Source organism: Cyprinus carpio, chromosome A13 (assembly GCF_018340385.1).
Source record: "Cyprinus carpio isolate SPL01 chromosome A13, ASM1834038v1, whole genome shotgun sequence".
Taxonomy (NCBI): Eukaryota; Metazoa; Chordata; class Actinopteri; order Cypriniformes; family Cyprinidae; genus Cyprinus; species Cyprinus carpio.
Window position 1 is genome coordinate 25,257,496 of NC_056584.1, and position 24,985 is coordinate 25,282,480.

At 35.9% G+C, this 24,985-nt stretch overlaps 2 protein-coding genes across 4 annotated transcripts; one reads left to right on the forward strand and one right to left on the reverse strand.

The window, feature by feature from the left end:
• Positions 1 to 337: 337 nt before the first annotated feature.
• LOC122147288 (MARCKS-related protein 1-A-like) lies at positions 338 to 3,585 on the forward strand. The gene is made up of 2 exons (XM_042769488.1): positions 338 to 646; positions 2,161 to 3,585. Exons 1-2 carry the CDS (start codon positions 575 to 577, stop codon positions 2,776 to 2,778), a joined length of 690 nt encoding a protein of 229 aa, XP_042625422.1. The 5' UTR covers positions 338 to 574; the 3' UTR covers positions 2,779 to 3,585.
• LOC109089850 (tripartite motif-containing protein 29-like) lies at positions 3,030 to 19,348 on the reverse strand. 3 transcript variants are annotated; one of them, XM_042769487.1, is made up of 11 exons: positions 18,421 to 19,345; positions 17,580 to 17,675; positions 8,819 to 9,037; positions 8,566 to 8,716; positions 6,451 to 6,516; positions 6,275 to 6,310; positions 6,030 to 6,065; positions 5,873 to 5,908; positions 5,600 to 5,635; positions 5,137 to 5,173; positions 3,030 to 4,698 (listed from the first exon to the last, which is right to left on the reverse strand). In XM_042769487.1, exons 1-11 carry the CDS (start codon positions 19,042 to 19,044, stop codon positions 4,638 to 4,640), a joined length of 1,398 nt encoding a protein of 465 aa, XP_042625421.1. In that variant the 5' UTR covers positions 19,045 to 19,345; the 3' UTR covers positions 3,030 to 4,637. The 3 variants fall into 3 exon arrangements, 2 of the variants coding, with proteins under 2 accessions (XP_042625421.1, XP_042625420.1); XR_006161560.1 differs by having other exon boundaries at positions 5,137 to 5,635; positions 18,421 to 19,348; XM_042769486.1 differs by lacking the exon at positions 3,030 to 4,698 and having other exon boundaries at positions 4,878 to 5,635; positions 18,421 to 19,348.
• Positions 19,349 to 24,985: the final 5,637 nt, after the last annotated feature.

A 24,985-nucleotide genomic window follows, 5' to 3' on the forward strand; every position in this document is an offset into this window, starting at 1 on the left:
TCTTCATGTTAGACATTACTGCAGACATGACAAAAATGAAATCCTTAACCAAAGTAATTACATTATTATTCAAAATTCACTCCTATGTTCACATCATTTAATACCTTTCATCAGATATTAAGACATATGAAGAGGATGTGAAAGTTTACTTTTCAAATAATCAAAATCCCTAATAAACTCCTTAATATTAGTAGTCCATCCATCCAGAGGCGTAAAGCTGCAGATCCAGTAATCTGCTGGAGTGTGTGTAGTGGTGTGGTTGAATGGGGCATATAAAAAACGCCAGCCCTCTTGTGCAGATTGGGCGGCGCAGCTGCTGGGTGGAGTCACGCAGGCAAACACTCACACTTGTAGCTGTGAAACTCTTAGTTTGCTCTCCCCGCAGAGCCGTGTGGATTTACTACCAGAAAGCAGCCTTTATTTGTGTCTGCTGACCACAGCAGATTAAAAAACACGCCAGGAATCTAAACGCTCGCTCACCGTCTCTACAGTGTGGGTTTGAATTTAAGGACCCTCAGGGTTTTTTCTGCCTTTATTTTCATTTTTAACTCTTTGAAGGAGACACAAAGGAGGGATGGGTGCTCAGTTGACTAAAGGTGAAGCCACAGTGGACGGACAAGCCGTGGCTGATAAAGCCAATGGTCAGGTGAGGATCTACAAGCACTTTTATGATTGAACTACCAGTGTTTTGATATATCTGAATGGGATCTTATCAATATATATTATATATATATGCCTTTTAATAATTCTGTTTATCTAATAATTCACTTTTTACAAATTAATCTTTGGATTTGTGTTCAGATTTGTGAATATCAAATTGGTTATGGCTACTATATCATCAGTTCTAAAGGATGATTTTGCGTTGAACCTTTTTCTAATTTTGAGGGTTTAAATTGGAAAATCTGTTTTAAACATCTCTCTCTCTCTGTGTTATCTCTTTTTTAAAATATGTCTTTTCCAAACACATTTTAGTTAGTTAGTTAGTTTAGTTAGTTATCAAGCACTCTGTGGTCGTGTGTTGGCGCTGAAACTGGTAGTAACGCAAATTGAGAACAAAAGGTTGCAGAGCTGCATGCAAATAAAGCAGAGTGCTTCGGCTGATCTGCAAACAATGCAATGCATGCGTGAGTGTCTGCGTGTGTGAATGCATGGACCATTCCTTTGGTACTTCATTAATAATCATTCCACCCATCCCCCTTAATGCATATGCGCCCTTCCCCCTCCATATGCAATAAGAGAGCTCTTTTCTTTATTAATCAACTCAATGCATTATTTTGCATATCTTTATGCATGTGATTTAAACAACCCAATACTTGAACAGAGCAAGTTACCGTAACTCAAGGCTACAGTGCCCGGTTGATACATCATCTGAATGACTAGTTGTCTGATTTTCTGAAATGCAAAAAGAAAAAAATAGAATAAGAGAGGTGGAGGGAGGTGTTGTTCTAAACAACGTTCTAGGGTTGCTGTCTCCCTTTTCTTTGTTCTCTCTGGTAGTGGCTGGCTTTCTAAGCAGTGGATTATATTTAGTAGATCAATATCGCCTCTAGTGGACGTAGTGTGTAATTACTGTGCACTTCTGCTTTTGGGTTTCTGGGTTTTGCTTCTGTCTTTAATGTAATTAAATATAACAATCCTCAGAGTACTGTCTGCATATAAAATACACTGTTTTCTAAATGCCCTGTATTAAGCATTAATTTATATATATTGGCTATTTTAAGGTTTAGGCACTACAGTGATGAGCAGACTGATCTTTAAATCGCAATTCTTCTAATACATTTACATTTAGTCATTTAACAGACGCTTTTATCCAAAGCGACTTCATATGAGGACAACGGAAGCAATCAAAATCAACAAAAGAGCAATGATAAACAAGTGCTATAACAAGTCTCAGCTAATATTGCTGTATTGTGAGATTTACTTTTACATAATACTGAGATTGTTTTTAAACTAGTGATTTCAATATTTATTTATGAATAAATATAGAGGTACATATAAATTAAAGGAATTAAAAGTACTTGGTTTTGGATCAAACTATAAAAGCAAGCATTTAATATTTACTATGACTGTAAAACAAGCATAACCCCTTTGCTTTTCTACTGACTGTCGTGTGCCAACATGCATTTGGCTTATCTTCTCTCATTCTGCTTTTCTCTTCAGGAAAATGGCCATGTGAAAACCAACGGTGACGCATCCACCAAGCCAGATGGAGAAGCCGTGGCAGCAGACGGAAATGGAACCACAGAGGTTGCCAAGGAGGAGGCCGCCAAGGAGGAGGCGGGAGATGGCATCGAAGCCGCTCCTGCTACCGAAGGCGACGCCGCCAAATCCGACGGCGAAGCTGCAAAGGAAACCAAGAAGAAGAAGAAATTCTCACTGAAGAACTCCTTCAAATTCAAGGGCATTTCCCTGAAGAAGAACAAGAAGGGAAGCGAGGAGGCAGCAGAGCCCGCGGAGCCTGCGGCCACACCCACCGCCGAAGACAAACCCGAGGAGACCAGCCAGGCTGCTACGGAAACCAAAGAGGAGGAGCCTGCTGCGGCAGAAACCAATGAGACACCGGCACCTGAGGCAGAGGCGGAGCCCAAAGCAGAGGCGGAGCCCAAAGCAGAGGCGGAGTCCAAAGCAGAGGCAGAGGCAGAGCCTAAAGCAGAAGAGCCCGCCCAGGAAACAGAAGCTGCGCCCACAGAGGAGACCACAAAATCTGACGATACCCCAGCCCCTGCTGAAGAGACCACACCCAGCACAGCCTCGGACCCGGAGCCGGCTGCAGAGTGACCTCACTTCACTGTGGCAACTTAGACTGTTTATCTTTATCCTTTTTTCTTTTTGAGATTGAAATATATAAATATATATAGATAAATATATGAGACTTGAGCCACAATCTTAAAGTTACAGCAATATTACAGAGAAACCGAGTTCTTTTACCACCATTGCTGATAACAGTCTCTAGTTCACGGTTTGTCCGGTCCGGTGTCAGTGAGCTCCGTGCTGCCGCATGCCAAGAGCGTTTTTTTTGTTTTTTTGGGGGGGGGAAATGGGCCGGGAATTGCTCTGTTTATGGATTGGAAAGACTGAAGGAATTTCCGCCTCAGAGGAAGAGCAGCGGATGGAAGAGCATGGCTCCCTGTTCACAGTCTTTTCAGTCATTTTTCTCTTTAAACTTCATTCGATCCTTGATTGTTCAGGGCTGATGAGTGAAATGACAAATTGTCCACTTAAGAGATGGATATGGGACAATGTAAATCTACAAAAAAATAAATAAATAAATCTCTTTTTAAAGTGTTTAAATAGCTCTACATTCCAATTTTTTTTAGCCCTAAAAACTGTAGGGTGTCAGAAGATCTGGGCAAGTGAACAGGTTTTAGTCTTAGTCTGTTTTTAATGATGTTTTACAGTTTTAATCAGATCCAGGTATACATTTCAAAGTTTGTGACAAAGAGGAATTAAACCACTGCTTTTATTAAATATATATTTTTGTTCTGTTAAGTCTCTGTACATACATTTTCTGACTCTTTATTTTGCTAACATTTCCAGGTGTTAATAAGATGTTGTACGATTAGGCCAAATAAATGTTTGACCGACCCCCCGTGTTTGTTTGTTTTTCTGAAATTTAGTTTTTTTATTTGTTTTTTTTGTGTTTTGTAAGAACATTATTTAAACAATATCAAATAACTTCATCTGCACAAAGAACATCTTATATTAATATTGAATATTGTAAAAATTATTATGCATGTTTAGCTGACATTCAAATTCAGACAAAAAGACCTTTCAAATTAAAACTAAAAGGCAAGGTTTTGCAGGACATCACATCAATAAAGGCAAAGTTCACCCAAAAATGTAAAATATGTCTTAATTAACTCACCCCAATATTGTATACATTTCTTTCTTCCATGGAACACAAAGACAAAAGGTGTTTCACAGTGTTTTTTGTTAATAAAAAAAAAAAAACAGTTAGTGAGGTCCAACATTAATTAAAATATCTTCTCTTGTGTTCCACAGGAGCAAGTAGCACAGGTTTAAATTTGATCAGTAATCTGGTTATTGCAATAAAGTGGCTGTCCCATTTAAGATGCTAAAAATACCTACAAGTGTTATAGACATCTCGTTTCCTCCCACCATGAAGAACATGCCAAAACACACCAAATGGATCACTTTGTCTAAATTGATGAATACACTGTGCTATTGTTCTTTAATTTATATCATATTTGATCAGCACTAAACAAAGCAGTAAATGATGTCTAAAATATTTTGATCTGATCACTAAATACGTTCACTAATGTGTTCTCAGTGTGTGCTGACACATTCTTATGCATTTGGATACTTTTGTTCATTATTATTGAATGTGATTTATCCAAGACATGTTCACTATAACACGCAAACTGCTTTAATAAAACAGGAGCAATTCTGAATAAACAATTAAAGGTATTTTAATCATGTTAATTAATAATTAATAATCATACACAATTCTTCAACCAAGCAGTACAGTTCATTAGCCTAACTTGAATGCAGATCATGTCCAATATTTTTATTTTTTTTTTTTGTGCTGTAATACTCTGACCTTTCACTGTACTTTGGAACTGATGAGTTCCAGATGCTTTAAAGTATCATCAGGAGATAAGTGGAAACATCTCCATCTATCCATAGAGATCATCATCATCAGATATGTGCCAGTAATCATCGTACATCCGATCATAGCTTTAACATAGAAAATAAGAAATAATAATAAGAAATAGTTATTTAATCAGAAGAAATGTGCATTTAAATTAAATTAAATTAAATTTATGCATTTAGCAGACGCTTTTATCCAAAGCGACTTACAGTGCATTCAGGCTATCAATTATCACCTATCACCTGTAAACCGAAAACCAAACCACCAACTTTGCGCTTGGTAACGCACTGCTCTACCACTTGAGCTACAGGAGCACTTTATGATAATTGTTGTTTAAAAACAATGAATATACTTTCTTAAATCTGTCAAATGGCTCTAAGCTGCTGTAAAACAGCTGATATACACACAGCTATATGCCATACTATATTTAGCTTTTATTTTCAACATAGGAATAAAATACTTTAGTAGACGCTAAATCAAATAATAAATACAAATGTGCAAGTATGATATCTGAATACACTTACGTCCTGGGCCATACTGCTTTCCCTCTTTTACAGAAAGCTGAAATCAGGGGAGATTTCTTCATTTTAAAAGTTAAACAAGCATGTTTCAGTGGGTAAAGAGTGCAAACATGAATTAAAGTCTAAAATTATGTTTAGTATGCATCTCTTTTGTTTTGTTTTTTTCTTCCCTTACACACTGTTAAATGAATAAAAATGTATACACTTTTGTATACATTTTCTTTTACAGCTTTTGTCCTCTTATGATCATAGAATCTTCAAAGTAGGTTGTTTTGACTTACTGTGGACAAATAAGCAACCACCAAATAACCACTGATTACACTTCAGCAACAATATAGCAAAATGTAAATAAAAAAAAAACAAACAAAAACAAAACAAACAAACAAAAAAAAAACCTCACACATTACAAGGCAAAGCATATATTCATAATCAAAACTGTTCAGTCGTTCGAAATGCAAATGCTTACCCGATGACCGAGGTCTTATATCCGATTGATGGCGCTCTGAAGATGGAAGTATAAAATGAGTAACAGAGTCTGATAACACTTCAGCAACAACATAACAAAATGTAAAAAAAACAAAAAACACACACACAAAAATTATATTCCAAGGCAGAGCATAAAAAAAACAAACAAACAAAACAAAACAAAAAAAAAAACAAAAAAAAAATTCACAAATTCCAAGGCAGAGCATATATTCATAATTAAATTTGTTCAGTGGTTCAAAATGCATGCGCTTACCCAAAGACCGAGTTCTTATATCCGACTGATGGCGCTCTGAAAATGGAAGTATCATAACATAACAAAATGTAAAAAACATAACAAAATGTAAAAAAAAAAAAAAAGAGCATATATTCATAAACCAAATTGTTCAGTGTTTCAAAGTGCATATGCTTACCCGATGGCCGAGCTCTTATATCTGACTGATGGTGCTCTAAAGATGGAAGTATAAAATGAGTAACAGAGTTAAACTGAATGAGTAACAGAGTTTACAAAGCAACCACCAAATGACCACTTAGTACACTTCAGCAACAACATAGCAAAATGTAAAATGCACACACACACACACACACACACAAATTCCAAGGCAGAACATATATTCATAATCAAAACTGTTCTGTGGTTTGAAATGTATACGCTTACCCGATGACCGAGTTGTTATATACAATGGATGGCCCTCTGTAAATGGTAGTATAAAATAAGTAACAGAGTTAAACAGAATAAATAACAGAATTTAAAAACTGATTGATGGAATTTCTAAATGTGTGTGTGCTTGTATTTTCTGATTTAAAAAAAAAAAAAAAGAAAGAAAATCTTACCAACTTCCCTGACAGTTGCTCTTCTTCTCGAAACGGAAACTATTTTTGACTTCAAAATATCACCAACTATGAATTTAGATACAAAATAATCATATACATTATACAAGAATTCACAGAATAATAAATATCACTGAGATAGATACTGTTATAAAACCTTTGAGGGTAACACTTATTGAACATTTTGTTGACAATAAGTAATGTTGCACCTACATGTCTACTAACTCTCATCAGCGTATTAGTAGACTTTTTGGTTAATATCTGCTAACTCTTTATTGTCATTGTCTCCCAAAAGACATTCTACTTACTATAAGTAACTTTGAAAGTAAATGTCAACTTATTCTAATCCTAACCCTACCAGTCTACGAATACTTTACTAATATGCTAAAGAGAGTTAGTAGATATTAGTAGCATGTAGGTGCAAAGTTACTTATAGTCAATAGAATGTGTTAAAGGGACCATCAAAATAAAGTGAAACCCATTTGAGGAACAGCTGAGATGAACACAGTCTTTATAATAAGTCTTTATAACAGACACATTAATGCCATCATTTTCCAAATCAGCCAGTGACCCTCAACAATGTGTCTTTAAGGAGTATTTTCACTCAGCAGCCATATTCGTTATGCCCCTGGGACTTGGGCAGATACTGATACAGATGCTAGTCACTGAAATACAGCTCCTGTTTGTGTGAATGGAGAAAGACTAAAAGCTACTATATTTCAAATCAGGAGTAAGATCTGAAAACAACATTACCCTGTGTTTCCTATGCTCAAATCAAAATTACAATAGAAACAAGGGTATTTAAAGGGGTCATATGATACGATTTCAAGTTTTCCTTTCTCTTTGGAGTGCTATAAGCTGTTTGAACAGATAAGATCCCTAAAGTTGCAAAGCCTAAAGTCTCAAACCCAAAGAGATATTTTTTTTAAAAGACTCATCCACGCCCTCCTAAAATGCCTCGTTTAAACACGCCCCCACATGTCTATGACATGATGTGGGAAGATTTGCATAACGCCGCCCAAATGTTCACGCAAAGAAAGGTGTAACTTTGATTCTAGCTATAGTATTGTTGCTGCCACGGCTGCCGCATCGTGGAGACGCTCTGAGTTTCCTTTTGAAAGCGAAACTACTTTGTTTGGCCCCAAAAGAGGGCACAAGTAGAAATCAGTGCTTAAGTTGTATTTACAACACTGTTCCAGAACAGTTAAAACCAAATATTTGTGTGTGTGCAACGCATTTAACAGAGGAATGTTTCCTGAACCTACAATGCTGGCTGTACAATCCAACCTGTAAGTATGTTTTCATATTTAAAAAATTTGCCACTGATGATTCAAACGCGAGCTTTGAGCAGTGTAGAGTAGAGCGTGTTGTTTGTCGTTTCTCTAATAACAAATGCAGACAAATGGTTTTATGTTTACGTGGCGCGATACGCAACGCAACACGTAAAAAGAAAATATAAGTCATTATAATCCATAATTAAGTCCCCACTGCAACAAATGCCTAGTTTTTAATGGATTTTATTGTTTTTGTCTCATCACGCCGGGACACACAGCATCACAGTATGTTAAGGTGCATAATATTTCAATCACACGCTTGAGGTATTCGGCCAATCAGAACGCACTGGACAGCTGGCCAATCAGAGCACACCTCGCTTTTCAGAACGATGAGCTTTGCAAAAATGTACACGTTTCAGAAAGGCGGGGCATAGAGGAGCAACAATAATGTACATAGATTGGAAAAAAATGTGTTTTTTGAACCTTAAACCACATAAACATATTGCATTACACCAAATACACAAAATAATGTTCTTTTTAGCAGCATCATATGACCCCTTTAACATTATTTTTCAGGCTATAATCTGTATGGTCACTCTAGAGAAAACAAATGTTCTAGAGAAATTCAAGAGAAAACTAGATCAATATGCCATGTATATTGAGCACTGTAATTTCTCAAAATACTACAGGACAGTCTCTGCCAACGTTGTGGTGAAATTAGTTGCTAATGGGCACTCTACCTCAAACTGTTCCATTTTTAAATGTTGAGACAACACATAGAAATTGTAATTCTTGGTCAATTGGTACACACTTATAAAAAGCTGAATGGTTAATGTTGATTCACCTGACTTTCTTCCCATGTGCTCTTCACATATTTTATCCAGTTGGCCTTTCAATTCTGAGAGAGATTTGTTTACATTCTCAGTTGTCAGGAGATTATTAAAATCCTTTAGTAAGATTGTGTATGAAAGGAATTCCGAACAGGAAGGGTAATTCTATAATTAAAAAAAGGCATCTAAAACAACAATCAAAAAAAAAAAAAAAAAAACTTTGGCATAATTTCGTAAATATATTTTCTCTGAATTGCTTTCTATAACCTGGAAGAAATGAATGTGATCCTCTGTATGCAAAAGTGGCTCCAATGTATCGTTATCCTTCTGCAGAGTTCTGATCTCCTGCTCCAGTGTCTGTATATGATTCTCAACTTCTTGTACTTCCTTCTCTTGAGCACTGATCTTCTCTCTCATCTCAGCTTGTCTTTTCTGAATGGAGCTGATGAGCTCATCAAAGATCCTCTCACTGTGCTGCACCGCTGCCTGTGTGGAACAACGTCAGGACAAACAAAAATCACTTAAATTAGCATGGCTAGCATGGCCTTGTTGACCACTATTGGTTGATTCTGTATTGACACCATCTGGTTGCATCTTGATGGACATTAAAATATTTAAGCTATTCTTTTGATGAAAACATGACATACAATCCTGAAAACAGTTATGTATCACAGTCGGTTATACCTGTGAAATGGTGAAATGTTCACTGAGTTTAGCTGTAGGAAAGTCAATCCCATAACTGCTCTTCCAAGGCTCTTACATCTTACATGCCTTTTACATAACTGAATCTAGTCCTAAAAGCTGAGAATATTTATGAAAATTTAAATAATAATAATAATAAAAGTTAATAATATCTTTGATTTTCAAGTAGAGATATACAAACCCGATTCCAAAAAAGTTGGGACACTGTACAGATTGTGAGTAAAAAAGGAATGGAATAATTTACAAATCTCATAAACGTATATTTTATTCGCAATAGACTGTAGATAACATATCAAATGTTGAAAGTGAGACATTTTGAAATGTAATGCCAAATATTGGCTCATTTTGGATTTCATGAGAGCTACACATTCCAAAAAAAGTTGGTACAGCTAGCAATAAGAGGCCGGAAAAGTTAAATGCACATATAAGAAACAGCTGGAGGACCAATTTGCAACTTATTAGGTCAACTGGCAACAAGAGCCTCTCAGAGTGGCAGTGTCTCTCAGAAGTCAAGATGGGCAGAGGATCACCAATTCCCCCCAATGCTGCGGCGAAAAATAGTGGAGCAATATCAGAAAGGAGTTTCTCAGAGAAAAATTGCAAAGAGTTTGAAGTTATCATCATCTACAGCGCATAAAATCATCCAAAGATTCAGAGAATCTGGAACAATCTCTGTGTGTAAGGGTCAAGGCCAGAAAAGCATACCGGATGCCCGTGATCTTCGGGCCCTTAGACGACACTGCATCACATCCAGGAATGCTACTGTAATGGAAATCACAACATGGGCTCAGGAATACTTACAGAAAACATTGTCGGTGAACACAATCCACCGTGCCATTCGTCGTTGCCGGCTAAAACTCTATAGGTCAAAAAAAGAAGCCATATCTAAACATGATCCAGAAGCGCAGGCGTTTTCTCTGGGCCAAGGCTCATTTAAAATGGACTGTGGCAAAGTGGAAAACTATTCTGTGGCCAGACGAATCAAAAATTTGAAGTTCTTTTTGGAAAACTGGGACGCCATGTCATCCGGACTAAAGAGGACAAGGACAACCCAAGTTGTTATTAGCGCTCAGTTCAGAAGCCTGCATCTCTGATGGTATGGCATTGCATGAGTCCGTGTGGCATGGGCAGCTTACACATCTGGAAAGGCACCATCAATGCTGAAAGGTATATCCAAGTTCTAGAACAACATATGCTCCCAGCCAGACGTCGTCTCTTTCAAGGAAGACCTTGCATTTTCCAACATGACAATGCCAGATCACATACTGCATCAATTACAACATCATGGCTGCATAGAAGAAGGATCCGGGTACTGAAATGGCCAGCCTGCAGTCCAGATCTTTCACTCATAGAAAACATTTGGCACATCATAAAGAGGAAGATGCGACAAAGAAGACCTAAGACAGTTGAGCAATTAGAAGCCTGTATTAGACAAGAATGGGACAACATTCCTATTCCTAAACTTGAGCAACTTGTCTCCTCAGTCCCCAGACGTTTGCAGACTGTTATAAAAAGAAGAGGGGATGCCACACAGTGGTAAACATGGCCTTATCCCAAGTTTTTTGAGATGTGTTGATGCCATGAATTTTAAAATCAACTTATTTTTCCCTTAAAATTATACCTTTTCTCAGTTTAAACATTTGATATGTCATCTATGTTGTATTCTGAATAAAATATTGAAATTTGAAACTTCCACATCATTGCATTGTTTTTATTCACAATTTGTACAGTGTCCCAACTTTTTTGGATTTGAGTTTGTAGACAAATGAATATTTATAATGTTGTTGTTGTGCTTTGCTTTAAGTATGTATTTGCAAGTTGATGTTAAACACTAGTTCCCCAAACGTGCTATCATGCCTTTATTATTATTTTAATGTCTAACTGTTAATTTGTTAGTGAGTTTAAGATTACATTGACACACTACAAAAGGTTTCCTGAAATATGGTCCTGGAGGGCCACTGCACTGCTCCAACTGATCAAACTACCGCTACCTGTAACTTTTTAGTGACTGTGAAGACCTTGATTTGGTTGATCAGTTCTTTGATTAGGGTTGGTGCTAAACTCTGCAGAGCAGGATTCGAGGGACTCTATTCTAAAGCTTTATTACCTTCTTTTTTCAGAATGCTAAAAAGAAATAAAAATATCCTTCTTGTGTTTGTCAATTTAATGGCAGAGAAGGTGACTTTCACCAGGTTTTTGTAAACATGCTATAAAATAATCTCATGGAAATCATGCCATATATTCCAAGTGTTCTGAAGGCATACCATATGGAAACTGCAAATGTAATTTATTATTAACTCTCTGCTGCTCCTCATTTCAGGGTCACACTCATATACTTATCATGGTCAAAAGAGACTGAACACTTTGAGGGTATTTTTTTCTTCCAATTAAGAATGCTTCATATATATGTCTGATGCTTCATATATATATTCCATTTATGCAGTATTTATGTCAAATATACCGCAAAACTACTTAAAATCCAGTGAATGGAGGCAGATTGGTGCCATCTGGTGGTAGCCATTGACGCTGGCTGGTTGGTTTCACAAGTCCAAATGAACACTGAGAAACACTGAGAAACAGCTTATGTTATGTATCCAGTTAGTAAACATTGTGACTTTTTTATGGGCGGAGCTTAGGTGGAGGAAGAAAGATTCCCCTGACTGCTTCAGTAAGGCTAGCTAGCAAGATTTGTTTGCTTGTTTTTTTTTTTTTTACAATACCTTGTGAAAATTTGATTTTATCTGAATATGTAATGTCACTCACTGTCCGGGACTGTGATTGTTATTTTACATGCATAGGATGTTTGCGTTGTAAGAATGTACAGGGATGCTTCAGATTTAAAAACGCTGACTTGTTAGGTGATATTTTCTCAGTAAAATCGTACGATTTCCTTTTAATTCAACAGAGTGGTTGAACTATGATGTCACTTTGTAGGCAAAAACCCAGAAGCAAGTTAGCATTTTAGCACTTCCGGTTCCATCGTCCCAGAGTCTATGGTTTTTTTTGAATGAGATTTTGGTTAAATCCCAAAAATAAGGTCAGTGGTTCACACAGGCTCAAGATACTTTCACATTTTATTCTACGATATAAAACACACCAGTTACACCCCACTCAGTGATTTTTTAAAACTGTTATATTTCTTAAAATGAGGGTTGCTAACAAGTTGCTAAATGGGACTACAGGCGCTAGCGGAGACATTAAACGTCATCACGCCGAACAGTTTATCAATTTACAGTATTTTCCAGTCGTAGTATAATTTGTAATACAATTAATTGTAGAAAAAACGATTAATAGTTCCCTGCATTTTAGATTGTTGGTCGACAATGTTTTTTGGGGGGGGGGGGGGGTTTGCCCTGAAATGCAACACAGGTCTTCAGATGGAAGATGCTTGTTTTATCGCTTTACTACTGATGCAGAGACTGGGTTTGTAAGATAAACTCATATTACTATTATTCCATGTAAAAACCACATTTAATTGCTTAGACACGGTGAAAGTGACAGACCTTAAAGTCACATTTAATTTAAATGTTTATGGCCACATGAAGCTGTTACGGAGCATATAGATTAAGGATTTTCTAGAAGCAAGGAAAAAATAACATTTTGTCTAACTTACCCACTCTAACAAAACTGAAACATGGTACTTTATTCACTAAAATAAGTTTAATCTTACCATATCCAAAAACTCGCTCACTCTGCTGTTATCTAATAGATTAAATGCACTAGAATTTTATTCAATAGTTTGTGGAGACCCTGTTTAAAGGTGCAGTGTGTAATATTTAGGAGGATCTATTGACAGAAATGCAATATAACATACATAACTATGTTTTCAGAGGTGTATAAACTTAAAGTCCTTACTTAATGAACTGTTATGTTTTTATTACCTTAGATTGAGCAATTTATATCTACATGCACCGTGGGTCCCCTTACATGGAAGTCGCCACCATGTTTGTACAGTAGCCCTAAACAGACAATCTGCTCTAAAGAGCGCGTTTTTTCACTTTGTTGTTCTTGCGAATAAAACACTGACACAATGATAAACAAGTACATTAATATTTGCAATAACATTGATTTATTGAATAATTAAGTAAATATAATTCCTTAATTTACTTTTGTAAAGAAATCTCATTGCTCTCTGCTGTCTATACCTGTGGCGGCCGCAGTAGCTTCTTTAAAGGGAGGGGTGAGCGGGGGACTGAGCTGTTGGTTGAAATTCGCAACTTTACCACTAGATGACGCTAAAGTTTACACACTGCACCTTTAAATTAAAATATTCATATAAATCAAGGATTTATTGACTTTTAATGCACCTTATTTTGAAACGTACAGAAATGCATGCTTTCATATGTCCTTTAGTTATGATTTTTTCATTTATTCACTATACTATATTACTATTGTCTCATTTCAGTTTTTGTTTGGATCTAGTTTTGTATTTATTCCAGTTTATATGAAAAGGTTCATGTAGCATGGATTAAAATTCATTTACAGAGTAAATCCTTTTCACTGAACACGTTAAAAATAAGTTTGAAAAAGTTGTGGGAAGCGTAGTGGTGGTGACGTCGAAGGCGAACGACCGTGGTGCTGTAGTTCGTTTATAGCATAAGCTTAGCTTTTAAGTTCTGGCGCTTTTATTTAGACTTCAAAATTTATCAACGCTATATTATCTTGGGAAGATTATCTTGATGGACAAAACGTGTAAGTTTTATGAACTATGGTTGAACACAGAGCTTATTTTTTGCGATAATCCAAAAGCCTATGGTAAAATCCTATAGGCTTTTTGTCAAGGGAACCAGTGTCATGCTAACAGCCGATCTACCTACAGAGTGACGTCATAGTTCCCCCACTCTATAGAGTGTATAAGAATACTAGGGAATACCAATATGGCGGCGCGGAGGCTTCACTTTTATGACGTCATGAGCAATCCAGTTCTCTATTATAGATCATTGGTCTATACTCAAGAACATAACATCAGCCGTTTCTCAATGGCCCTGCCTCAAATGGCACACTTCATTTGCACTTGTGGTCTTGCAGACTTACAATGGCCACCACGTGCACTAGGGTGTCCCATTCGTCATTGTAGCTTCCAAAAAGGTGCTCTCGAGCACCTCCTTTGCACCCTCAATGCTCACTTCTGCCAAGCCTGCACTGAGGCGAGCTCCGCAGCAGACTTCTACCCAACAGTCAAAGCGGTATAACGTCACGAAAGTGTGGACTCAGAGAAACACCTTGACCGGTTTTTGCACTTGACGACTTGACTACTTATATGACGGATTTCCTGTATTTCAAGTGTTCAAGTGAGCATGAAGACCACAAGTGTGTGATGTAAAAATGCAAGTGTTTTCAGAGCTTTATTTTTATTTTAAATACTTTGCATTTTACAATAAACTTCTAAATGTCTGTTCAGTAGTCCCTATAACAGATGACAATTTAATTTTGTGCTGCTTCTAATTAAGTGATAAAAAGCAGTTGCAAATGTTGTACAAAATAAATATCACCCCACTCATTTGCCCCAATAAAACATGCTACTCTTTGTTTTACTACCAAATTATATGTAATATCTAATTATTGTTAATATTTAACATTCATTGAAAGGGTTTCCGTGATCTCTCGCGAGATCTTGGCAAAAAGTCACACGATTTATTTCCAGAACATGCATGATGGGATACACTAAGCCTCGAATACTGCTCTGGAGCGGTATTCAAATAGTGTGGATTTAGGGAGCATTAAGGGCATGAGTGAGTGAGTGAGTGAGTGAGAAGACTTTATTAATCCCGAAAGGGAAACTGGTAATATATGTGGAGACATATCCCAACAGAATAAAATTAATTAAAGCAAGTGGTGGCTTAACAAAATACTGACACATTTGGGTGATTCACTCAGTGATTCTGTTTTTTATATTCTGACAGGCTGCAAAGCAAAAAAAAAAGAAAAAGAAAAATGATTATTTTAAAGGGGGCGATTATTTTCTATACCCACTCTGTGTGTGTGTGTGTGTGTGTGTGTGTGTGTGTGTGTGTATATACATACATACATACAGGGCCGTAGCTGGGTTTGCGAGGCCCCAGTGTAGGTTGTACCAGTAGGCCCTGTTTGAAATTGTTTAATTTGCATTTTCGTTCTATTTATTTATATGTGATATTTACACAATGTTTAAGTTTTTTTTAAGTTTGAAGGTGTCCAGGTACAGAAACTGAATAATCAAATGTAAAATAGCACTGCATAGTCTTCACACAATCCAAAATTTATTCAGACACCTTCAATATTTCTCACATTATCACAGCTTATTTGCTATAATTTAGAAAATGGTAATCAAATATGACAAGAACTCAAAATTAAACTGTGTCAGAACAAATTCATCTTGATAAAGTCAGATAACATTGACAGTTGTTCAGGAAACAGTCCTCCATTAAATGCGTTGCACACACACAAATATTTGGTTTGAACTGTTCTGGAACAGTGTTGTTAATACAACTTAACCACTGATTTCTAGTTGTGCACTCTTTTGGAAGGCCAAACAAAGTAGTTTCACTTTCACAACAAAACACAGAGTGTCTCCACGACGCAACGGCAGCGGCCCCTTACCAAAAAGTAGTATACTTCAATTTAATATTCATAAAGCATACTTAATAAAAGCAAAAGTACAATTATACTATTTAAAAATATTTCTGAGAAGTACATAAAGCCCATATTTAAGTATATTTCTGAGAAGTACATAAAGCCCATTTCTAAAAAGTACATAAAAAGTAAACTAAAAGCATACTTTCCTATTTTTAGTTTAAAAGAAGTATACTAATACCAAAACACAAAAAACATCTATTTCCAAAAATACAGCAACAATACTACAGCGAGATTAGAATTTACGCCTTCTTTCTTTGCGTGAACATTTGTGCAGCATTATGCAAATCTTCCCACACAGTGAAGTAGACATGTGGGGTGTGTTTAAATGAGGTGTTTTAGTAGGGCGTTGACAAGTCTTCACTTTTATAAAGAATATTTCTTTGGGTTTGAGACTTTAGTCTTTGCAACTTTAGGGATCTTATCTATGCACTAACAGCTTGTGACACTCCAAAGAGAAAGGAACACCTTAAAATCATATGACACACCTCTCAGCTTCTCTCACACACATCAAAAAAATAAATGGAATATTGATTAGAGGACAGGGTTTTAGCACACCTCTCAGCTTCTCTCACTCGCAGCAAACTAATGGTTGGAGGCGAGTGGGTAAGGATATTCTGCCCACACCGTCAAACTGACAACATCAGAGAAGGAATGTGATTCCAGAGCAGATTTTCAGATTTTGATTACCAAGACAATTTTTTTTTTCCCCTTTGGATTAATTTGCATGGATTAATTGTTCACCTCAAGACTAGCAATGTCCTCTAACAAGGTTAATAGTGTCAATTTTGATTTTATGCAGACTTTAAAAGCCCCCACTACAACACTGCCTGGCATAACCCCAACCGCCCATACAGCACCCCCTGATAAAACATATTTTGCACCTATGTCTACAGTCTTTTGTGGCTATGGTACGAGACAAAAGCAGCCCAAAAACACACCCCTGTATTTGTATTTTTTTTTTTTCCTGAATTTTCAAAATAGTCCAATTTGCAACAAAGAATTTACATATACAAAGACTTTAGATATACAAAAATGCACTCATATTAATGGGGGAATAAGTCCTGCCTTCTTAATAAAAGATCCAATTTAAACATAATATTCATCATCTTCATTCACCAATCATACATTAAGTCACAGAACAAAAACACATGAAATTTAATCATAAGCTTGGTGAACAGTATTCGCTTGTTAAGACTGACGTCACGGGTCACCCCTTCCGCACTACAAAATACCTACAAGAAAACATCAGATACCACAAGAAAACAACAAAAGGTGCTAATATACACTCACAATGCGATATAATACTACCAAAAATATATATATATAATCCTAACCTTTAACTCCATACCGAAATCCCAGATAGCCAGGCAATGAAAATATAAATATAAATAAATATAAAAATTATTTGTGTTTTGGACGCTGTGAGCATGGAGACTGTAGTGTACACCGTAAGTTTGAAAACGTTTAGCTTAAATGTTTAATATAAATAAACAGTGCTCATAAACGGCTGCTGAGGTAGTATTCTCAAGTGAAGCGAGTTGAGGCTTGGACCCGGAAACAGCGCTTCTAATGTCATCACTTAACAACCGAATTGGAGAATTTGATGTTTCCCCATGCAAAGAGATAGGACAGCGTACATGGATGACTGAAATAGCTGCCCAAATGGTGTTTCAAAGAGGGCTACTCAAACCCAGCTGTCAATCACACTTACCTTATGAGACTCTACAGCTTTCTTCAGCGTTTGAACCCTCTTTTCTCTGTCCTTAGCTTCCTGCATGAAATCTTTCTGTTTTATTTTCAGTTCCTCCTGTGAATGGATTTACAATCAACAAGATTCCTGCTCTTAATCAAATTGTAAAATATTTAAATAAAATCAGTACAACGGAAACAATTTCGTGTAGTGTACCTACAGTTTCATCTATCTATTCTTTCTTCATCTCAGTATCTTATAAATACTGTCATAATCTCATATATATATGTGTGTGTGTGTGTGTGTGTGTGTGTGTGTGTGTGTGTGTGTGTTTTAATTATTATTACCATTATACAACATAAACCTATTATAATTTCAGGATCTCTGTTGGTGGACTGTGTGATTACCCTTACAGGGTATGCTTTAAAACAATTAAATTTTACAAAACTATTATATTTTATCAAATAAAAACCCCATAGATAGAGCTCTCCATCTGAGTCCTCATCTTATCCCTCAACCACAAACCTGACACTATTGACTCTAGAATAGGTTTCCTCAAATCTTGCCCTGGAGGGCCAGTGCACTGCAGAGTTTAGCTCCAACTCTGATCAAACTCACCTACCTGTGATGATCCTGAAGACATTTATGAGCACGCTCAGGTGTGTTTGATTAGGGTTAGAACTAAACTCTAAAGAAAGTGGATCTGGTGGGCCAGATTTGAGGATCGCTACTATAGAAGAAATTTAAGAGAGAAGTTCTCTTTAATTTCCATAGCAAGAGTAACCCCACATTCTTATGAAAAATTCCCCATGTTAAATAATGCATCCTGAAAACATCCCATACTGTAAATACGCTGTTTTACCTGTTTTTTATCCATTTCATCTGCAGCTGAGACTGCTTTATGTCCACTGTGCTGATCCCCCAAACAAACGACACATATACACTTCTGGTCATCCTGACAGAAAATCTCCAGTGCTTTATGATGTTGAGGGCAGATCTGCTGCTGTAGATTTGAGGAAGCGTTTACCAGCTTGTGCTTTCTAAAAGCTTCAGACTCATAATGAGGCTGAATGTGAGATTGGCAGTAAGAAGCCAAACACACCAGACAAGACTTGATGGCTTTTAGTTTTCTTCCTTTGCAAACATCGCACTGCACATCTTCAGGGCCAGCTGGATCCTCCTGGTTCATTCCATCTACAATTTCAGCTAGCACTGTGCTTCTGCTGAGAGTTGGTCTTTGGTTGAATTTTGTCCTGCATTTGGGGCAGCTGTAAACTCCTCTATAAACCTCCTGATCCCAGGATCTCTCAATGCAGTCCATACAGTAACTGTGGCCACAAGATGTAGTCACTGGGTCCGTAAGCAGATTCAGACAGATCGGACAGTTTAAAGGATTTTCAGCATCAAAACAAAATTGTGCCATTTTGGAGCTTTCAAACCCAGTCAAAGATTCACTGTAAAACAGGTTATGTTTGAAGTTATGCATGTACTGAATGAGAGTACTAGGGAGTGGCTTCTATGCAAATATGACAAAGGGAAATGTTTTACAAAACAAATCATTATTTTGTCCCCCTTAACTTTATCTGTATCAAAGTATAAATGTGATCATATCTGATCTTTACTTCTGCAAAAAGTATGAATATTTATTCTGAAACAGATTTATAAATTTACACTGCCTCTCAACTGTTCAACACAGACAGTCACAGAAGACCAGACAAACTGGACATTCTAGTTTAGGCTAGAATGACATGCAGTTTTTCTTTAGTCTTTACCTTAGATATTGACCCTTACCAAAAAGTAGTGTACTTCAAGTTTATTTTATTAAGTATACTTAAGTAAAGTTCAAGTATATTTTTAAGTATACTTTATGTAGCAAGTATACAAATATCAGTGTTCTAGTAGTGTACTTGTAAGTGTACTCTTTCAATACTCCTTGGGACTAAATTGGCCCACTTTCTAGTGTATAAAAGTATACTTTGAAGTATACTTTAAGTATAACAGTAGCAAACTTTGAGTACACAACTAGTTTACCTCTATGTTTGTAGTTTGTACTGCAATTATACTAAAAGTGAACTTATAAGTGAACTTATAGGTATACTGACAGTTTACAAATTAAATACTTTGTACACTTTGAAGTATAGTCTCAGTAAACTACTAGTTAAGTTGTTTTATACAGCAAGTATACTCATAAGTTTTCTTTAAGTGAACTTTACATTATACTTTAAGTATACTTCTATGTCCATTTTTAGGTTTTAATTTGTTTACATTTTGTTATATGAATATCTGAACATACAAAACATCCAAAGAAAGAACAGGGTATCTGTTTGTAAACAAAAACATATTATTCTAGCTTCATGCAATCTTTTTTTAAACACTTTAATGTGGGTAAGTTTCATAAAAAAATAAAGAAATAACATTTTGAACAAAACGCTGAAAAAAGACTATGAATTGGATTCAGAATGATAATCAAAACATAGATGGAGTAGATCAACACCCCAAAGCTTGACAGTAATTATTACCTCTTCATCGGTCGACATTTTATTCCATAAAGTTACAGTTTTGATGCTGTTTCATGGCAGATGATCGTGTTAGATTACATGTGTTAGTATCTGTTGTTTCTTTTTTTTCTTCTTCACTTGTGTTTTTTTGGAAATTCTGTGCAGAAGATGTGTACTAGCGCCTTCTACCGTATAACAATGAAAACACAGATTCTAGGAGTATAGCTCAAATATATTTAGACTTTTTGTAGGTATAAGTCAAGTATACTTAAATGTCATTTTAAGTATATTTCTGAGGAGTATATAAAAAGTAAACTAACTGCATACTCTCCTATTTTTAGTTTAAAAGAAGTATACTAATAGCACACTTGAATAAACTTCTTTTTCGTAAGGGAATACAAACTGGAATCAGCGAGAAATTCATTATAGAAATTTACTTTATATGTTCATAACACTTGTTATAAGTAATAATACATAATTTTAAGGGAAAGAAGTGTAATTTTAACAAATCAGTCCATTTTAACCTTAAATATTATAGTAATGTAGTACCAACTGACTCTCATATTTTACAGCATTAGTTGAGAGATTTTTTTTTTCCTTGAGAAAATTTGGCATGTACCTGATATATACCCAAAATAATCAATATCGAATCAAATTGGTTATCAAATCGAATCGCAAGCTTGTGATTGAGAATCGAATCGAATCATGAAATTTGTGTCAAAACCCAGCCCTACTACATACACACGCGTACATAGTTAGTTTTTATATAAAAATAAAACAAATTACAAACTATAAGAAAAATACAATAGATACACATTAAATATTTAACAAACTTGGTTTTCTAATACAATAGGTGTAACGTATACTTTATTTAACATATTTTGTTGTTTGATTAACATTAGTATTTAATTAGGCTTCTGTCCCTTTAAGATCTAATGACTATATACTGACACATATGCGGTTTTCACCCACCTGGTTATGTTCACTTAAGCCATAACCGACTATATTTACGTGAGATACTCAACACGATTGACATTTGGACAGCTGTGTGTGTATTTAACAATTAAGGCGCAGGCAGAAGAACTGATCGCAGAACTGGGTGTCTGTCATTCAGCGTGATTCTGCCTATCTATCAATCATTCAATTACACAAATACCATCCATAACAAAATGAGACCAAACACTAATAAGGAAAACTTTAACAACACACGAAATAACAGCTACCAGGCCGGCCATCGTGAGCCCAACCACGTGTACGGTGTGTTTAGTAGCACACAGCATTTCCGAATGTGGCATGAATTAGATTGTGCACTCAGAAAACACTCATCAAGTTTGGAGTATTGAGAGTCACGAGGCTCGCCAAAATAAGCAAGCCTAGCGGTGAGAGTTTAAATTTTAAATTTCTTGCAAAACTTGCAGCCAGAAGCTTCATAAATAGCCTTGCATACTGCTACAGGCATTTGACACACTTACCATGGATGTAGTAGCTTACAATGAAGCAAGAGCACGTCGGCTGGCAGCGATGAAGAGCCATTGTGCTTTATCAAGAGGAGAACGAAGCAATTCCACTAAATGCAGTCGCTGAAGCACAGAAATTAAATATCCAATGAATGTATCCAACTATCATAATAAAAATGATTATTTAAAAAACTTTAAAGCTCAAATCATAATTTTTAACAAAATAATTAAAGTGCTTTTATGAGATTATAAACTTTACATTTTTTATTCCTTAAAAAAAAAAGTTCTAAAGAAACAGAAGGACAAGTCAAAAGGTGTTTATATATATATATATATATATATATATATATATATATATATATATATATATATATATATATATTGGTGGTAATCAATATTATGCAAACATCAGAAACATTTTTGCAGCAGATTCTGCAAAGGGGGTGCAGACTTATCTACCAAACTGCATATATATTGCCTACAGATTTGACTAAGAGCCCAGGCCTCTGCATTCGTGTTAAACTGCATGGATCCACATATCATGCACTAGATGGCAGCACAGGCCAGGGTTTGCAACTCTTTTATTTCCTGTCCCCCTCTTAACATTACACAGGACTTATGCACCACACATGACCTCCTTTATGAATACAAATCACCAGTAACTGACACATTTAGTGCCTGTCTCAAGTTCCCACAACTCTGGGTTGCCAGATTTTGATACTAAATCACACTCATAAAGAGTACAGTTCACATGGGAGATCATAGCATGCCTGTACAGTAGCATTCATGCAATTTTAAAGTACAAATCAACTACTTTCTCAATTACTGATTAAATAACTACAGATTTCTGAGAGTTAGATCTGACAACGTCAACATGGCATATTTCTTCTTCTCCAGGAGCAGCAGGAAGAATGGGCTGCTTGAGTGATTGTACGGTCTCCAGATCATATACGGTCTTCATCCATATCAAAACAGAGCCGTGTAGGATAGACGTGGCGCCGTGTTCATGCTATCAGCGTGCAGATCTATCACAACACCTCCTGTCGTGTGCTTTATCTGTGAATCAGTGTGAGGCTGAGCGCGTAACCTCTAACAGCATAAACACACATTTACGCACATTGATTCACAAGACTGAGCAACATCACAAAATAAACCAAACTCATTGTGATGCCCCCTTTCCCTCATAGATATGCTCAATTCATAAGAAATCATTCAATGTAATTACATGCTGTATGAGCACAAATGTCTCAAAGATATAGTGCAAGATCTCCAATGTGCCAAGTTTAGCGTGTAGAACTACGTTTTCATCAGACTCACCAAGGCTGCATTTGTTTGATAAAAAATGCAATAAAACAAGTAAAATTGTGAAATATTAGGACAATTTAAAATAACAGCTTTATAGTTTATTATATATATATATATACATGTTATTTATTCCTGTGATATCAAAGCTGAATTTTCGGCATCATTACTCCAGTCTTCAGTGTCACATGATCCTTCAGGAATCATTCTAATATGCTGATTTACTGCTCAAGAAACATTTATTATTAGTATTATCATTGAAAACTGTTGAACTGTTTCATTTTTGTGGAAACCATGATTCCTTTTTTAAATAAATGTCTTTCTTTTCTCTTTTGTTCAATATAAAGGATCCTTGCTGATTAAAAGTTTTAATTTCTTTTAAATAAAAGTCTTACTGATTTCAAAACTTTTACATACTTACAGTACATACTTTTTACAGTCTTAACATACTGGATCGCAATTTTAAATATGAAATCTTATTACAGTAGTTATCATTCTGAGTGTCTTTGAGTGTCTGATTTGAGTGTAAGTTGTCATTTTGGTCACTTCTAATATGAAAAACTAGCAAATTATTAAGAAATATTACATGTGTTAATTATTATTTTTTTTTTTTCTTTTAAAAGTTTTAAAAGCATGTTTTCTTGGGAATATTGTTTCAATTTGTAATATTTTTTCCCCTTTGTCCTCAATGTACTTTCCATCCTGTCAAATCCCTTAAAAGTCAGCTTCCTAGTGACATCATACTCCAGGAAGTGTAGTTTTTTTTTTGTTTTGTTTTTTGCTCAGGGGTCAGTCTGGAAATGTTTTTTATAGCAATACTTCTTCATACCATATTAACTTAAAGTGCAAAAGGTACTTCATAACCCATTTATGAATATAAAGGTACCTTGTGTTCATTTTCTAGACTGGCCTGAAACATGCAAACGCTGGGGAAAGACACAAACACAGACTACAGTGCTTTCTCCCACAATGTTTCCACAGGCGTATCGTCTTAACACACCTAACCTGGTTAACATACAACAAGACAGCAGTGTGCAAAGCTGGTTTAAGTAACCTAAACCACTTAATGTAGAAAAAGAGCTATTAAAAATGTGATTCATACTGACTCAATGTTGTTTCAGATGCAGATGGAGCTCCAGGAGCAGCGAATGGGACCAGCTATTACTAAACACTCATAAAAACAAACTCGATGTAAGTGAGGTATGAGGCCCTTCTCAAACACAATGTCTACTTGCTATTTCATTGGGAAGGTAATATAAATTCCCAGCCGGCAATATAAGTGCCAGGGTGGGCTGTGTGCATTCACTATATGGTCTATTTATGAGAGCCAAATTTCTGAAAACGTCCTCCAAAATACAGTAAAACCTCTTAAAACCTACTTGTCAAGATGGTCCTCATTAGTATAAAAAAAGTTAATAAATGTGCCAAATAACGCCTTAAATGGAATCTGAAAATGTGTCTATAAGGAGTAAGTGTAGGTTAGTATGGATTCTGGGTGGCTTTATAGGTTTCTGTGTTATTTTGGTCTTTTTAAATGGTTCAGGTCTTCAGTATAAGTGTCTGGGTGAAAATCACAAGCTCAGTTGCGTAGTTAAAGGGATAGTTAAACATTTGCTGAAAATTTACTTATCCTCAGGCCATCCAAGATGTAGATAAGTTTGTTTCTTCGGAACAGATTTTGAAAAATGGCATCACTTGCTCACCAAAGGATCCTCTGCAGTGAATGGGTGCCGTCAGAATGAGAGTCCAAACAGCTGATAAAAACATCACAATAATCCACAACTAATCCACACCACTCCAGTCCATCAGTTAAAGTCTTGTGAAGCGAAAAGCTACGTGTTGGCCTTAACCTCTTAACTATCACCCGTCCCCTCTTTGGGATGCCTATGTTTACTTCACTGTATTACAATTAAATCCTTATCTAATCATGACAAACTATATATCGTTGGAAAGATCTAAGACTCCTAAATAAATATTTTACCAATGTTTTTTTTTTTTACAATTATGTAGGAAAAGTAATAGATTAATTTATGACAAGAGTGCACCCTCAAAAATCTACATCATGACAGGAGTTCTGACCTTTGTCCAAAAAAAAAAAAAAGTATTTTTCGTTGCCTTTTTCTCTATCACACTTTAGAAATAATCAGAAATCATATATTTTAACTGAAAA

Excerpts from the sequence above, each read along its gene's own strand:
- LOC122147288 (XM_042769488.1), top strand. The coding sequence starts at position 575 with ATGGGTGCTCAGTTGACTAAAGGTGAAGCCACAGTGGACGGACAAGCC. Across the intron at positions 647-2,160 it reads CTGATAAAGCCAATGGTCAG|GAAAATGGCCATGTGAAAAC; the intron begins GTGAGGATCTAC and ends TTTTCTCTTCAG.
- LOC109089850 (XM_042769486.1), bottom strand. The coding sequence starts at position 19,044 with ATGCATAACTTCAAACATAACCTGTTTTACAGTGAATCTTTGACTGGG. Across the intron at positions 6,517-8,565 it reads GCACATGGGAAGAAAGTCAG|TTGGTGATATTTTGAAGTCA; the intron begins GTGAATCAACAT and ends CTAAATTCATAG. Across the intron at positions 6,311-6,450 it reads AGCAACTGTCAGGGAAGTTG|AGGGCCATCCATTGTATATA; the intron begins GTAAGATTTTCT and ends TACCATTTACAG.